Raw genomic sequence first — 17,558 nt, forward strand, 5'->3', positions numbered from 1 at the left:
AACTTTATGCTAGAGAATATTTACTTCTTTGTAGCTTTTTTGTCAAAACACTAGTCATGTGTTACTGTCACCTGTGTACATATTTATAAAAGGCTACCCAGTTATATCTACTCAAATATGAACCATTTTGGGAATAATCAAAGCCATGTGATCTATTGGCTCTAATGTAAGGTAAGTAGAATAAATAAATCCCTACCCCAAAGTAATTCATGCTTCTGTTTTTCTCTGCCCTTTAAAGTTCTAGAAGCAAAATGTTCATAGGTTGAGTATTTTACAACCTTAGAACTGTGTGTGTCAGACTGTGTGTCAGACCAGCCATGATTCATCCAGCCCAAGCCACAGAGCGCTGTATAGGGAGAATATAGTTATCCTTGAAAATGATGGCCTCAGAAAGCAAGGTGTTATACCAGCTATGAATTAATAACAGTCTTGACTAGAAGGTTTTTTTTTTTTTTTTTTTTTTTTTAATCTAAAAGGATTCAGGAGGTAGTAGTTGGTTCAGTAGCACAAAGATGAACATATTTGCATTCTTTTGCTTAAGGTTTGCAGTTTTCTGGACCTTTCATTTGTCTCTCAAGAGGGCTAAACATTATGTCTGCTTTCCAGGCAGTATATAGAAAAGGATGAGGGCAAAAAGGCTGACTTACAACTTCGATATGTGCGCATGAGCGTGCGCGCACATGCGCATATATACACACACGGAAATTATATATGTGTATATATATTCCCTATCTATCTATTTATCTATCTGTCTATCCATATTTGGCTACTCCTGTCTGAAAAGAAGTCTGGGAAATAAAATTTTTCAGTCACTCCTGTTGCCCAAAGTTCTTTTAATAAGGAAGAAGAGAATGAGTATTGGGTAAGTAGAAGTTAAAGAAAAAATTATTCAGTGACACTTGTTAAAGCATGGTAAGGAAGACTATTCAGGACCATCACCATAGATATAAGGACTACTGTAACGGGGTCTCTCAGTTGGGGAAAGAGATTGGGCCCAACTCCAAAGACAGCATGGGCAAGTGAGAATTTACAGCCAAGGAGCAGAGTCAGTGGATGAGAAATTACTAAGAGGAAACACCAGGGGTAAGGGGAAATCTGGCTAAACCAACCTAACAGGATTCTTGCTGAAGGCAGGCCAAGGTGATCAGATATCACCTGGAGGTCGGTTGAGGATGAAAAACCTGATCAGATGTCAGGGATGGGGGCAATTCTTGCTAAACTGACTTAGCAAGGTTCTTGCCTAAAACTGGGTTTTACAAGGAAGTGCATAGATGGACCTAGCAAAAGAATCAAAGCCTGACTAAAGTTTGGCCAAGCAAAGAGTCTTTGTCAAAAGTAACTAGCACTCCCTGCCATGTGTGCTTATGCACATACAACTCATGCGCTCCTCAAAACATTCCTCTCTCCCCAGAGCACATGTGAATGATTATTTATGAATTGATCTTGAGCTTTCCTGTGTATCCTTTCAGCTTATATTTTTTCTTCTGAGTTTTTAGCCCTAGTTAAGTTGCACAGTCAATTCTCTAGAAATAGGATTGTGCAGTGGAAAGAGCACTGGACTTGAACTGAGGGGACCTGATAAATCTGGTTCCAGTCCTCTGACATCTAAGCTTCCATTTCTTCCTTCAGTTAATGGGAATGAATTACCGTCTCTGCCTGTGTTTTACAGGCTTCTTAGAAGATCAGATGAGCACTTTTAATGTAAAAGTGCATTGTAAAGAGTGAAGCATTAAACAATTAAATGTATGGTATCGTTATGGTGCCTGTGTTCAAAAGCAAACTACTCATCTTTCCAACAGAATGAGTTATTGCTCTTGACTTCTCTTTTGGCAAGTCACCAAGTCTAGACAACTCAGTCTTGTGGCTACATCTGACTCCCACCCCACATCTCTGGTTATAATAGCCTTTGATATTATTATCTCAGTATTTCTTCATCTTTACCATCTCTCACTTACTCACTGCCACTCCTGTTGTTCAGGCCTGTACCATACTTATCGCTTGGCTATTGTAATAGCTCTGAGTCAACTTCAGGTCCAACTCTCCCTTCCCACCTCACATCTCTACATATTTCTAGACAGCCCTCATTTTTAGTGAGTATAGTATACTATGGGATTGCCTTATAATTTAGTAAATATTTTTCTGCTTTGGGGCATTAGGTTGTTTACATTTTTTTTGTTATAGTGCGGTAGTAGACATTTGTGTGTGTGTATGTGTATGCTATACATAGCTCATGATTATTTGTTACAGTAAATTCCTATAACATGAGTTACTGAGATAATGAACAGTTCTTTCCTTTTCCCAGTTGTTTCCCAAAGGATGATTCCAATTTATATGCCATGAACAATAGAATACTATTTATCATGAATATATTATAGCTTTTCAGAGTGTAGGGATCAAAATATGCCACTTTGGTACATTGATTATTTGGGGTAAAAGGCATTGAAAAGGCCGGGCACAGTGACTCACCCCTGTAATCCCAGCAGTTTGGGAGGCTGAGGTGGGTGGATCACAAGGTCAAGAGATCAAGACCATCCTGGCTAACATGGTGAAACCCCGTCTCTACTAAAAATACAAAAATTAGCTGTGCATGGTGGTGCGTGCCTGTAGTCCCAGCTACTTGAGAGGCTAAGGCAGGAGAATCGCCTGAACCCAGGAAGCAGAGGTTGCAGTGAGCCAAGATTGCACCACTGCATTCCATCCTGGCGACGGAACAAGACTCTGTCTCAAAAAAAAGAAAAAAAAAAAAAACATTGAAAAACAGCAGATGCAGGGTCATTTTGAGCTCCCTTTTTCTTCCCAAAAGCGGGAGGTAAAACTTCCATGTGAAAGTTGCCCTCCCTGTACCAGGAACGAGGAAGACATTCTTGTAACCAAAGATGGGTAATAAAGGCTGAGAGAAATCTGTACTAACAAACCTTGTTAAACCAACCTTTATCTTCCCAGTCACTTTTCCACAATTACCTGTACTCACCCAACTTCTTTGTCTTGTCTCATTTTCAAAATTTACTACTCTTTGCCCAACCTACTATATAGATGTTAAGCTCTAACTGCTTCTTTCGGTCTTCATTTTTCTTGTGAGGGCTCCCATGTACATGTAAAAATTTCTGAATAATGTTTGTATGCGTTTCTCTGTTAACCTGTTTTATGTCAGTCTCAGCTAGAGACTTTAAGAGGGTAGAGGAGAAATTTGACCTTCTGTACAAGTAGTCTACAGCAAAACTTTAAAAACATATAATAAAAAAATGTAGGTGTTCATTTTCATATACACGGAATCCAGGCATACCAAGTCCAGGAAGATTTGGTGCACTGCAATATAGGTAACCTTGTACTTAGACTTATAGACCCGTATGGAATGGATGAAGAACTTGAATGCAAAGTTGCTGTACATGTCAAAAGTGAAAAACACAATAAAAAGCAACCATCTCAAGGAAAAACAGAAAATTGTATTCTGGGTCACATAATGTTATCCTTTACAGGGCTCTTTACCTTGTAGAGGTCACCTGAAGATAAACCAGGGGCTGCTTTTCAGTGAGACCAAGGGTGCCTTCTCTTCCTCACTGCATGCAGTCCCTGACTCTCCTGCCTTTCCCCTCTGAGCATCCACACTGACCTTCTCACTTAGAATGATGACTGTGTAGAAGGTAACAGATTGTTCTGAAATGTCATCTACCAAGGGCTTAGAGCCTGCTGACTTTCACTGAGGGCTTAAGAAGGGATTCCAAGTTTTTGTCCTTGTCTGAGAAAGGAGGCCAAACTGATTTAAGTTTTCAGTTTCTTTAAAAACAAGCCTTACCTTTAGACAAACACAAATTACTCAAGTTCTTTGATGATTCCTTCCCTATCCCTCTTCCTTTTATCATAGAGAAGAAGGTTGGGTGATAGAAGAATTTGGACTATTTATGAATTTTTCTTAATGTTTTGAATTCAGTGTAATTATAGATAAAGTAACTAAAATAGAGGGTTAGCTGATTGTTCTTGATAATCATAAATATATGTTTTGAGGGTCAGAGAGTATGAAGCATTTTTTAAACCTCCCAAAAAACTTGCCATCTTAAGACGTCTTTAAAAGAGAAACTTGCTTGTTCTTTTATTCAAAAAATACTAATCTTTGCTCTCCTATCCAAGATTAATATTTTATGATTCTGTGACATTTATTTAAATTACAGTGTTGGTTTGTATAGCTCTTCTGTACTGTTTATAGATGCAGTTGAAACCAAGGATTAATATTGATTGCCATCTAAGTACATCTTTTATCCTTTTAAAATTGCAATAAAAATAATCCTTCTCCCTCCCCGGTTGACTGCTATATTGACTCAGTAGTCTTTCTGGCATTAACCTGTGATATAACAAGTAGAATTGTTGCTGACTGCAGCAACTCTAGTTATTCAAGAGTAGTTCCCATCAGCATTTCTTACATAATCCTCTACTTAGGAAGTAGTGTTTTCCAAAAAATCACACCTTCTAAAATTTAAAGATGTAGTTGGAAAGCCTTTTTTAACACTAAAATTTCATTTTTGACATTGAATATTGTAAATATCTACCAAAATTTAAACACTTAAAATTTAGTATGAGAAAAATCATTTAAGAATTAGGTCTTTTCAGCCGGGCACGGTGGCTCAAGCCTGTAATCCCAGCACTTTGGGAGGCTGAGACGGGCGGATCACAAGGTCAGGAGATCGAGACCATCCTGGCTAACACGGTGAAACCCCGTCTCTACTAAAAAATACAAAAAACTAGCCGGGCGAGGTGGTGGGCGCCTGTGGTCCCAGCTACTCCGGAGGCTGAGGCAGGAGAATGGCGTAAACCCGGGAGGCGGAGCTTGCAGTGAGCTGAGATCTGGCCACTGCACTCCAGCCTGGGCGACAGAGCCAGACTCAGTCTCAAAAAAAAAAAAAAAAAAAAAAAAAAAAAGAATTAGGTCTTTTCACCTGCCCTCATGTGTTTATCACAGCATTATTCTCAATAGCTAAGAGATGGAATCTGCTTAGGTGCCCACTAATGGTGAATTGAATAAAGAAAATATGAGATACATACATATATATATATATATGCACCATGGAATACTATGCAGCCATAAAAAAGAATGAAATCATTTCCCTTGCAGCCACATGGATGCAGATGGAAGCCATTATCCTAAGTTAATTAATGCAGAAACAGAAAGCTAAATACCACAAGTTCTCACTTATAAGTGTGAGCTAAACATCAAGTACACACAGACATAAAGATGGGAATAATAAACACTGGGAACTCCAAAAGAGAGGAGGCAGGGAGAGGAGCAAGGGTTAAAAAACTACCTGTTGAGTACTGTGGTCACTATTTGGGTGATAGGTTCAATAGAAACCCAAACCTTGGCATTGCGCAATATACCCATGTAACAAACCTGCACATATACCCCTGGATCTAAAAAAAGAAAAGAATTAGGTCTTTTGAGGTCATATGTGTATAGAAACAGCAGTAAATGATGTATACATCATTGTAATTGTAGAGAATGATTTGCCATGATAAAAACAATATTCGCTATTTTTTTCTCCATATTGTATGAAAAAACTTGATAGTTTTCTATCTATTGCTCTATTCATTTCTCTTTCTAGGTGAACATGTCAAACCTTTTACGCCAGAGAAAGCAAAAGAAATTATCATGTCTTTACAACAACCTGCAATCTTCTGTAACATGGTGTTTGATTGGCCAGCACGACACTGGAATGCTAAATACCTTTCGGAGGTCCTTCATGGCAAACGGATACGATTCAGAATGGGGATGAAAAGCATGAGCACAGGTATCACTATAGGTAATCACTATCATAATGTCTCTTCAGGAGCATCCCTGCATTCTCAGCAGTGGCCTCCTGATCTCTTGAAAATCCTTGCTTTCTAATCCTTTTTTTTTTTTTTTTTTTTTTGACCATTCACTGTACATACAGGAATATTTTATTGGAAAGTTTGGAAAACAGTTTGGCTTAAGTGTTTTTTGTTTTTGTCTATATAAAGTATAGACAAAACAGTCTATAGTTTATGACCACATACAAAATGTATTTGTTCATGTATCTTATATGTATATTGCTAAACATTATTGTGGTTCATTAAATGTTAGACACTTAATAAATAAATATTTGTTAATGTGCTCTTATTTATGTTCCTATTAGACCAATACTAATCTAATAGTGCCGTCCACTTTTTACTCAAGTAGAATGTGTCCTTTTATTTGTGGCTTCAGGCACTATTTATAGTTGTATAATTACTGGGTTGTAATTTTATCCCTCTGCTTTATTGACTGACTGACCTGTTTTGCATTGCACAAACATGAACCATATGTAAAGCTCGCTCTTTTATTCTCTTAAGCAAATAGATTTTGCCTCTTCTTTTCTGAAGACATAACATTTTGATTTGTTTGCCTTATTTTCAGATAAAGCAATTACCATTAACTCTAAAATTTAGATAATTTACCATTAACTCTAAAACTACTGTTTCTAATCTAAGAGAGTCTATAATCATTTTCTGGTGTTTAACTTATATTTCAATATGGGTAAGTTTGGTAGTCTAGAATTTCAGTTTTTTTAAGCATTGAGGTAAAGTAGCTTGTTAATATCTATTAACAGCTCAGGAGAACTAGAAAAGTCCCCAGCTTCCCTTCCTGCTGCTCCAACCTGCTTTCTCTCATTTTGACCTTGTAGCATTGCTGACAAAATTATTTAGTTTTTGGTGTCTGGAACCCCTTTGTACTCCTGTGACAGATGTAGCATGTTGAATATACCTGGAACTCTTTGTCATCTCATTATAATCAAAGATCAAACTGTTTAAAATTCAATCTTAGACCAGCAGCAATAACATAAAAATCAAATTGTGCCTTTTCCTTGTTGATTTTAGTCAAAGAAATCTGCCTCTCATTGAAGTGTCTGTTAGACACTAATTTGGATAAAAATAGAAATAGTAATTTTTTCACATTCTGGTTAGATTCCAAGTACAATACTACCAATAGCTAACATTTATTTAAAGCTATTGTTTCAGGCACTATTGTGAATACTTTGCACATACGGTATTAGCTTTCTGAATCTTCCTAAAACCTTAGGACAGTGCTGCTATTATCCCATTTTATAGATGAGACACAGTAATTTGACATTTTCAAGTTAATACTTAAGCACCAAAAAAAAAGGGAAATAACTCTCTGAGGTTGTGAGAAACGACTCTGAGCTTTTAGTAAAGACAATGTTCTTTTTTATTAAATAAAATCTACATAACATAAAATTGAGCATTTTAGCTATTTAAAAGTATGCAATTCATTGGTTGTTAGTATAGTCACGATATTGTACAACCATCACTACTATCTAATTCTGGAATATTGCTATTATCCCATAAAGAAGCCCAGTACCCATTAAGGCATCATTTTCCATTCTGCCTTACCATAGGCCCTCGCAGCCACTGATTTACTTTCTGTGTCTATGAATTTGACTACTTAGAATATATCATATAAGTGGAATCATTCAATATTGGCCCTTTTGTGCCTCGCTTCTTTCATTTAGTGTGTTTTCAAGGTTCATCCATGTTGTAATATGTGTCAGTACTTCAGTTCTTTTTATTGCCAAATAATATTCTGTTGTACGAATATGTACATTTTATTTATCTATTCATCAGTTGATGGACATTTGGGTCGTTCCATTTTTTGGCTATTACAAATAATGCTACTATGAACATTCATGTACAAGTTTTAGTGTAGACATGTATTTTCATTTCTCTTGGAGTAGAATTGCTGGGTCATACAGTAATTCTGTGTTTAACATTTTAAGAAACCGTTTTCCAAAGCAGCTGCACCATTTTATATTCTCACTTTCAATGTATGAGAGTTCCAGTTTGTTCCACATCCTTGCCAACACTCCATTTTAAAAATTATAGCTATTCTAGGCTGGATGCAGTGGCTCACACCTGTAATCCCAGCACTTTGGGAGGCCGAGGTGGGCAGATCACGAGGTCAGGAGTTTGAGACCAACCTGGCCAACATGGTGAAACCCTGTCTCTACTAAAAGTACAAAAAACAAAGAAAAAAAATTATAACTATTCTAGTGTATGGGAAGTATTATTATAGTTTTGATTTGTGTTTCCCTAATGACTAATAATGTTGAGCATCTTTTTATGTGTGTATTGGCCATTTGTATATCTTCTTTGGAAAAATGTCTGTTCAAATCCTTTGCCCATTTTCTAATTGTTTTTGTCTTTTCATTATTGAGTTATAAGAGTTCTTTATATATTCTGGATACTACCCTTAGTAAGTATATGACTTGCAAATGTCCCACTACTCAGAGATAACCACTAGTTATATTTTGAGGAATGCCCATGTAGGCCTTTCTGTATTTTAAAAATAAAGTTATATTAATTTTCATAGCTTGCTTTTTTTTTTCTTTTACTCTGAGCAGCTTCTCTTGAGATTGTATGATTTTTCAAAGGCTACCTAATATTTTATTGTTTGGTAGTATCATAATTTAATTTTAAAGTTTTGATGACTTAGATTGCTTACAAGTTTTAAATTTTAAAAAGACTGTAGTGAACATCTTTGCAAACAAATTTTGTCAAAGTTTCTGATTACTTCCTTAGGATTGATTCCTAGGAGAGTTACTGGATCAAAGGATATGAGCATTATCATCATTAGCAGCACTATCTGTGACACTCCTTACACCAGAACCTCTGAGTCATTCTGATTGCTTGTCTTGAGTGGTGTCTTGTGACTCAGTGACTTACATCCTAAATATCTAGCATCTGCCTGCTTCTGTCTGTCTCCACAGCCGTCCTCTAGTGGGCGTTACCCCGCTTACTCTCTCTCACCACCATAGTTGTATGGCCTCATCCTAGTCTGTCTGCACCCCTTGCCCTCCCTTTCCACACCATTCCTCGTACTGAAGCCAGAGACGACTTTTAGGAAAACAAATCTAATCTTATTTCTCTGCTTAAAACACTTAAATGGCTTCCAGTTATGCTTAGGCTAAAGACCAAAATGTCCATTGTGGTGTGGAAGGCCCAGCATCATTTCTCTCCCTGAGCTCAGGCCAGACAAGCATTTTTCAGTTTCTGTATTTCCAGGGCTTTGTTTCTTCCCACTTAAGGACCTTCGCATGTGTATGTAGTTCCCTGTGTCTAGCCTCTCTTTTCTCACTTCCCTTTCTGCCAACTTTACCTAATTAATTCATCTCCCTCTGTCAGATCTTAGCTTAAATGTCATTTTTCCTGACAAATCTATCCTTCCCCATACCACAAATCAGGTATGACTATTCAATTACCTCAGAACATTTTGTATTTCTTAGTAACACTTAGCACAGTTGTAATCACATGGTTGTATAATTACCTGTTTAAAGTCTCTTCCCCTCAAGAAGGTCACTTCTGTGAGGGCAAGGGCCACATCTCATCATGGGCTGAGCACCTAATGGACATTCAATTTGTGAAGTGAAAGAATGAAAGGCTTTGAAACATATGGCTAAGGGCTTTGCACGAAGGTGGTTTCTATTTACATTCTTTTCAGAACATGTGAGGGTTCCTGTTTTGCTACTCCTTGGCCAAAACTGAAATTTATCTTAAAAATCTTTCAGGCTGGGCATGGTGGCTCATGCCTGTAATCCCAGCACTTTGGGAGCATGGGGCAGGAGGATTGCTTGAGCCCAGAAGTTCAAGACCAGCCTGGCCAACATAGCAAAACCCTGTCTCTACAAAAAGTACAAAAAAATTATCTGGGCATGGTGGCGTGCACCTGTTGTCCCAGCTACCCAAGAGATTGAGATGGGAGGATCACCTGAGCCTAGAAGGTTGCGGCTGCAGTTAGCTGTGATCACGCTACTGCACTCAAACCTGGAAGACAGAGCGAGGCCCTGTTACATGAAAAATGTTATTTCATTATTTTAATTAACATTTATTTGGCTGCGTGCAGTGGCTCATGCCTGCAATCCTAGCACTTTGGGAGGCTGAGGTGGGTGGATTACCTGAGCTTAGGAGTTCGAGACCAGCCTGGGCACATGGCAAAACGCCATCTCTACTAAAAATACAAAAAATTAGCTGGGCATGGTGGAGCACGCCTGTAATCCCAGCTATTTGGGAGGCTGAGGCATGAGAACCACTTGAACCCAAGAGGCAGAGGTTGCAATGAGCCAAGATAGTGGCACTGCACTCCAGCCTGGACCACAGAGTGAGACTCTGTCTCAAAAAAAAAAAAAAAAACAACACACACACACACATTTATTTGATTGCTAGTGATATTGAACATATGTTCATGTTTATTCGTAATTTGTATTTTTTTCTGATAATTGGTCTTTGACTATTTCCTTATTGGGATTTTAGGGTTTAAAAATTTTTTTTGAATTCTTTATATATTATGAAGATTGTGGCATGGCACAGCGACTCACATCTATAATCCCAGCACTGTAGGAGGCCTAGAAAGAAGGATCACCTGAGGCTGGGAGTTCCAGAACAGCCTGGGCAACATAGCAAGACCCTGTCTCTACAAAAAAAAAATTGTTTTAATTAGCTGGGTGTGATGGTGCACACCTGTAGTCTTAGCTGCTCAGGAAGCTGAGGGAGGAGGATCGCTTTAGCCCAGCAGTTCAAAGTTCTGACCACGCCACTGCCCACCAGCCTGGGCAACAGACTGAGACCCTGCCTCTAGAAATAAAAAAAATAAGTAAAACAGATGAAAAAAAAGAAGACTGTGTTGTTAACTAATAAGCTTCCTAGTTATTGTTTGCTTTCTCATTTTAGCTTCACAGTTTTATGTTTTTATATAATCAAATAATGCTTTATTAACATTTTTATTTTCATTTAACTTTAGAAATTCCTTCTTTATCCTGAAAATAGAGAAATATTCTAATAGTTTTTTTCTAATTGATTAATGATTTCTTTTTTACATTTAACTATCCATTTCTTACTTATTTTGTTATATGGTATTCAATGAATTTTTTTATACAAATAGCTAAATTTGGAAATTTTATTACAATACCATTTACTGAATATTTCTTTTTTACCCTACTGACTTTGGAAATAACCTTTATTATATTACTATATTCTTGTATATTCCAGCATCAGTTTTTGGGCCACATATTAAGCTACCAGTTTGGGGGCCAGTAAAACAGTTTTAAAACATGCTTTTAGTACTGGTATGTGTTTTAATATTTGAATATACAATTCATCCTCCCTAATTACTTTTTTCTTAGATATTATTGAATTTTATATATCTAAATGAACTTTAGAGTTACACAAAGTTCTCACTGTAAAGAAACCTGTTGGAATTTCAAATGAAAATTGATTAAGCTTTATAATTAATTAATCCCATTGTTATAATACTGTATCTTCCTACACAGGAACATGTTATCTTTACTTACGAAGTCTATTTGGGTCTCAGTAAAGTGATTTATAGTTTTTATATAGGTCTACAGATTCCTTAAAATATTGTAAATTTGTTATAGCTGTTATGAAGGAAATATTTTTGCCTGTTACAGTTTTCTAACTGGTTGTGATTGGTCATAGAGGAGAGCCATTTGTTTCTGTGTGTTTATATTGTGTGCACCTACTAATTAGCCTAGGTAGTTTTGTGTTGTTTTGTGGGTTTTCTAGTTAGACAGGCATATGATTTTAAAAGTAAGGATAACTTTGTTTCCTCTCTGTTGAGTATGTTTCTTATTTCTGTTTTAGGTCTTAGGTCTTGGTTAGAATTTTTCTAGAATACTTGAAATAGAAGTGTTAATAATTGGCATTTTTGAATATCATGTGTTCCTTAGTTTATTTTAGGAAGCAGATAGAGAACATCACATAGCATTTTGGATCAGATTTGTTTCCCAAGATACGTGCTCAGTGGCAGTGTTGTATCTCAGTTGGCAGTAAATTTGGCAAGCAGTTGTAGAAATAACCCTGAACATCTGAAAGCAGGGGGATAGAGTGATCAAAAGACCTGTTTAGAGTTTAGGCATCATGTATTACTTCTTACTTGTAAAATGATGAAAGTTTAACAAAATGGAGAAATAGTTGTTATCCTGTTGTGCAAAAACTATTTTAGGACCCCTTTTTATAATAATTAAAAGCAAGCTCAGCTTGTACACTACTGCCAAATCCTGACCTCAGTTGCGCTTCTTACCTAGTACTTTACAGTAAGTAGGATGAACATTATAGTTGCCTAGACTACTTCAATATTAAATGAAAGAATCTTGATAAAATTAGAAAGGAATAATTTCATTGCATAAGACAAACTAAGAATAACAACTGTACTACCCAGAAAGAAATTGTCATTATAACAAAATCAGAGCAGTACCTTTGATGATGCTACTACCAGGAAAGAGTGAAAAAATTCTATTTTGAAATCATTATGGAAATGAAAAGATCTGTCATTTTCATTCATTCCATTGATGATAATTTTCCCCTGACAGTAACAGTTCTCATATGTAATTTTTACATTTTTAGATTTAACATTTTTTAACATGCAGAGCTTGCTATAACAGAAAATGAAGTCTTCTAATGAGGCCAGGTTCTGGGGGCGGCAAATCAGGCTTGCCTGAGATAACTGGCCTCAACAGAAAAGTCCTGCTTAGTCCACCCCAGGGGCAAGTAGCTCATTTAATGGCTTTAGTATTCAATTGGTTTGAATTCTAGGAAGTGAAAACTCCTAAGATGGTATAATATGTTTAGACTTACAGTGGAGTTACTTAAATCTTTTAGAAATGACTCCTATTTCCCAGAGTCATACAGCTTTCTTGCCCCATGCGCTTTTGTTTGTCAGAATTAAACTTTATGTACTTCTGTGCTTTTATGATAAATTTTTGATGAAGTTGGTAATTTTTTTGTTTTGTTTTTGTTTTTGTTTTGAGACAGGATCTCACTGTCACCCAGGCTGGAGTGCAGCGGCACAGTCTCTACTCACTGCAGCCTCAACCTCCAGGGCTCAAGTGATCCTCCTGCCTCAGCTGCCTGAATAGCTGGAACTCCAGGCACATACTACCACACCTGGCTAATTTTTTTGTATTTTTTATAGAGACAGGGTTTCACCATGTTGCCCGGGCTAATCTCAAACTCCTGGGCTCAAGCTGTCCTCCCACCTCGGCCTCCCAAAGCGCTGAGATTATAGGCATGTGCCACTATGCCTGGCCAATGTTGATATGTTAAGAGTTTATGTATATTGATTGTTTACTATGTACCAGGCACTAAGTGCTTTACAAAAATTGTTAAAATTTAAATAGTTCTTGAATATGTATATTTTAATATTTTAGATAAATGTGCCCTAGTTAAGTTCTCCTGCTTCTCAAAGTGAGGTGACAAGTTAAAGTGGATGAATTAGGATGATTCGTTGACATACACCCTGTCTCTATTACCTCTCTGCCATTCTGTGGCTTAGGAAAAAGAAGGGAAAGGAAAAAGATGATTGGATAATTCTAAGCAGTTACAGGCAGAAACGTAGAGAAAAGATAAAAGCCGTTGAAAGAAGAATATTCATATTCTTCTTGCTACTGATTCAGCTGACTTTTAAAGGGTTCCAAGTAAATATATGAATGGATAAGAAGTACTAATAATAGTGCCTAACATTGTCTGGGCACGGTGGCTCACGCCTGTAATCCCAGCACTTTGGGAGGCCCAGGCGGGCAGATCAGTTGAGGCCGGGAGTTCAAGATCAGCCTGGCCAACATGGCGAAACCCCATCTCTACTAAAAAATACAAAAATTAGCCAGGCGTGGTGGCACATGCCTCTAGTCCTAGCTACTTGAGAGGCTGAGGCGGGAGGATCACTTGAACCCGGGAGGCAGAAGTTGCAGTGAGTCGAGATTACACCACTGCACTCCAGCCTGTATGACGAGCAAGACCCTATCTCAAAACAAAAACAAAAAATAAAAAATAGTGGTGAACATCTACTGAAATCTGCTGTGTCAAGCACTGTGCTAACTGATCTATATCACATCTTGAAAAGATTTCATGTTTTGTAAAGGAAGTCATAATCAGATTTCTTAAATATTAACTTCCTATGTTCATTTAAGTTGCAAAAATAAAATTAATTTCATCATTCTTTTAGAAGAATAGTCTGTGTCAATCTGAGACTCCAATCTTGACTCACTGGGGTCACACCCATAATAGCAAGCCACTGTGGACAGATAAGATACCTTTTCTTGAAGCTTTCCTGATCAACCCTCATCTCTAGTGATCTTTGCCTTTTTCAAGTGTCAGCAGCATAAAATTTTGCATTTAACTATATGGTGCCTCAAGTTTTTATTTACTAAATCCTCAAGTTTGGATTACTAAATCTACTCATAGGGTAGTCTTTAATCTTGAGGTTAAAACTGTGCTTTATACTTTTATGTTTAATCCTGAGTATTGTGAATTTTATAAATGGCTCTAATTATATAATAAGTACAAATCAATTTTTAAATTTTTTAATTAATTTTTTTTTTGGAGATGAGGTTTTGCTCTGTTGCACAGACTGGTCTCAAATTCCTGGACTCAAGCCGTCTTCCTGCCTCAACCTCCAGAGAAACTAGGATTACAGGCATACACCACCACACCTGGCTCAAAACGAATTTTTAGTTAGTCTTCAAAGTTAATGTTTTGGTTGAAATCATCTTTATTTTTTAAAAAACAACAATAATTAGGAAATGTGTTCATTATACATTTAAAGTTGCATTCTCTTACATTGCAGTTCCTCAGTTTGAAACTACATGTAGTTATGTAGAAGCTACACTCGAAGAGTTTCTGACCTGGAACTGTGACCAGTCTAGTATTTCTGGACCATTTAGAGATTATGACCATTCCAAGTTCTGGGCTTATGCTGACTATAAATATTTTGTCAGTCTATTTGAAGACAAGACAGATATTTTCCAGGTAAGTCAGAACCTTCCTTCTAATCTTGGTAGGAATTTGTTTTTAAGAACACACAAATTAGAATCTCCCTGGCACCTTCTCTGCCTTTTTCTCTCATAAGTAATCGCCATGAGTCCTGGATATTTCACCCACTCAAACCGAAAGTTTGCTGAAGAGAAGTGTATCATTTGGCTCACACAGATGAGCAGGCTTCCTTGTTTTCCTGCTCGCAAACTTCCTATACACCCTCGTTTGCTTTTAAACAGTGCTTGAGTCGGTTTGGAGTATGTTAGAAGCATAGATTGTATGTAAAACTTCATTGCCTCCTGACCTCCATGTAAGTTCTTGTCTTGTCAGCGAGGCAGATGAAAGCATAAAGCCGATTCTGTGAAGGAGCATTCCCTGGGCTGTGACCAGGCTGCTGCTGCAATTTCTACCTGCTCTAGGGGTTTTGGACAGCTGTTTTATCTGGCAGTTCATGGCCTGAGGCAGAGAACACTTGGCTTCCAGTATTTGGTAGCGGAAGCCCTGTAGAAGTGTGGGAGTGACTTGCAGAAGTAAAATTATGGAAGTTCTTTGCCGTATGTTGACATAACTGACAACAAGAGTTTCCAGACTACCATATCCTCTTTTCTTTTAAATGTTTTCTACCTTAAACTGGCAGTTTATTTTGTGAGATAATTTTGCAAACTCTCTGCTCTTGTTTCCATGTGTGTCTTAGGTGTGGGGCAGGAATGGGAGCCATTCCAGAGGCTGTTTGGAGGACTCTGCCTTGCCCCCACTCAGGCCAAGGCTCCAGAGTCCTTCTTCCTGCCCCTTCTTTGTGGAGAGAAATATTTCACCATCCCTGCAGGCTGTTCACCTCTTTTCCTCTCTGCCACCACCCACTCTCTGGACTTGGCTTTCATAGGCTGATAGTTCTTTGGCTCCTCAGTAATTTTCCATTCAGTGTATATTTTTCTTTTTTATGTTGAGTCAAGATGTAAATGCTGATGTTAACATAGGTATTATAATAGATCCTCCCATCTCAGCCTCCCGAGTTGCTGGAAGTATAGGAATGTGCCACTGCGCCTGGCTTAATTTTGCTTTTTTATATTAAAAAAAGGAAAAATGTGTCACCTTGCCCCATAGTTTTGTTGTTGTTGTTGTTGTTGTCGTTGTTGTTTTGAGATGGAGTCTCTGTCACCCAGGCTGGAATGCAGTGGCGCAATTTCAACTCCCTGCAACCTCTGCCTCCCAGGTTCAAGCAATTCTCCTGCCACAGCCACCGCCCACCCCCTAACCCCAGTAGCTGGGATTACAGGTGCCTGCCACCACACCCAGCTAATTTTTGTATGGTTTTGTAGAGACAGGGTTTTACCATGTTGGCCAGGGTGGTCTCGAACTCCCGACTTCAAGTGATCCACCAACCTAGGCCTCCCAAAGTGCTGGGATTATAGGCATGAGCCACTGCACCCAGCCTGTCATTGTTGTTAGTTGAGAATGTATTTTCATTCTCTTACCCATGAAAGAAATGCATAGGTTTTAAAAACACTCAGTAAATGACTCTGAATTCAAAGTCAATACCAAATCTACTATTTACTCATTTTTAAATGATAATTTTAAGGTAGATGTTTTTTCTTACAACCTTAATTGTGATCACTTTATGGTTCTTTAATTATGGAACTTACAGATTTCATAGATAACTTTAAAAGTGTTTTGTTATGTTTCTCATACTCACCCCCACCACTCTGTAAATCAGACTAGTACTTTACTCCATATTTCAGGTAAAATATTGCTTAATAGTAACATTGATCAAGTACTTACTTTTGGGGGGAATTTTTCTAATGTTTTACATTTATAATCCTCAAAGTAACTCTATGATTTAATAATTATCCCCATTTTAAGAAAAATGAGACCCAAAGAGGTTAAGTAAACCTTTTCTAAGATTATACAACTACGAAGGGGTAACCCAAATAGTCTGCTTTCAGAGCTTTAGCTACTCCAGAGCTTTGATGACTACTGTGCCTACAGAGGGTGTGCATACATTCAGTCCCATTGGGACTCTCTGTCCTGAGTCTAGGCTCACTCTGCCTTGGATGAGTCTTTGATCTGACCTCAGTAGTTCTGTCTCATCCCAGGCAAGGCAGCACTGAGCAGTATGTGACCTGTCCATTAAGTGCGGATATAAAGGGCAGTCTTTTTGGCAATGTGCTGGAATTCTAACTGAGCCCTTATAAAATCTGATATTTTGAGTTGAATGAGTTTTCTTTCAGCTCATATTATGGCAATTAATTCTGCTATGAATAACCACATCCATTAGGATTATATCACCTTTTGTCTCGAAATTTTCTGGGCACCAAGTCTTCTTACATCACAGGTACCTATGTTGGTTTAATTCATTCAGCTACCAAGTCTTATTACTTGTGTTTCAAGCTTTCTTATATCTGTCATAAAATGGTGGGTAGTTAAGCATTAAAATGGGTACATTTAAAAAATGTTTATTAATTTATTTAAAATGACACAACCTGCTATATGTTAACATAATAATATTTTTAAGAAAATAACTATATTCAAAAAATTTTCAATGTCATCAGAGGGATGGATTGTTGTACATTTTGGCATGTCTCCTTGATGTCTGGCTGTAAGAAGACAGCTGGATTTTCTGCTTCTTCATTCAAGCTATTGCAATTTGTTGGTTTGTTTAAAGTATATGAAGAAAATTTTGCCTCACACACATATGAAACTGAAAAAGGGAGGAGTATTTATTAATAACAGCC

At 37.5% G+C, this 17,558-nt stretch overlaps 2 protein-coding genes across 5 annotated transcripts in view; both read left to right on the forward strand.

Moving 5' to 3' along the window:
* Positions 1-17,558, forward strand: part of HSPBAP1 (HSPB1 associated protein 1) — a 48,437-nt gene that overhangs the window by 7,163 nt on the left and 23,716 nt on the right. For 2 of the 4 annotated variants that reach the window (XM_050781848.1, XM_050781850.1), the window contains exons 2-3: positions 5,592-5,789; positions 14,639-14,820. In XM_050781848.1, coding sequence (XP_050637805.1) covers positions 5,592-5,789; positions 14,639-14,820 — 380 coding nt within the window. The remainder of the gene's footprint in view (positions 1-5,591; positions 5,790-14,638; positions 14,821-17,558) is intronic. The other 2 variants (XM_050781849.1, XM_050781851.1) reach the window with 1 other exon arrangement.
* The window catches only part of KPNA1 (karyopherin subunit alpha 1), a 335,799-nt gene continuing 329,303 nt past the window's right edge, over positions 11,063-17,558 (forward strand). The window contains exon 1 of the mRNA XM_050781846.1: positions 11,063-11,087. The gene's annotated coding sequence lies outside the window, so the exon portion shown is untranslated. The remainder of the gene's footprint in view (positions 11,088-17,558) is intronic.

This window comes from Macaca thibetana, chromosome 2, assembly GCF_024542745.1.
Source record: "Macaca thibetana thibetana isolate TM-01 chromosome 2, ASM2454274v1, whole genome shotgun sequence".
In the NCBI taxonomy this organism is placed as follows: Eukaryota; Metazoa; Chordata; class Mammalia; order Primates; family Cercopithecidae; genus Macaca; species Macaca thibetana.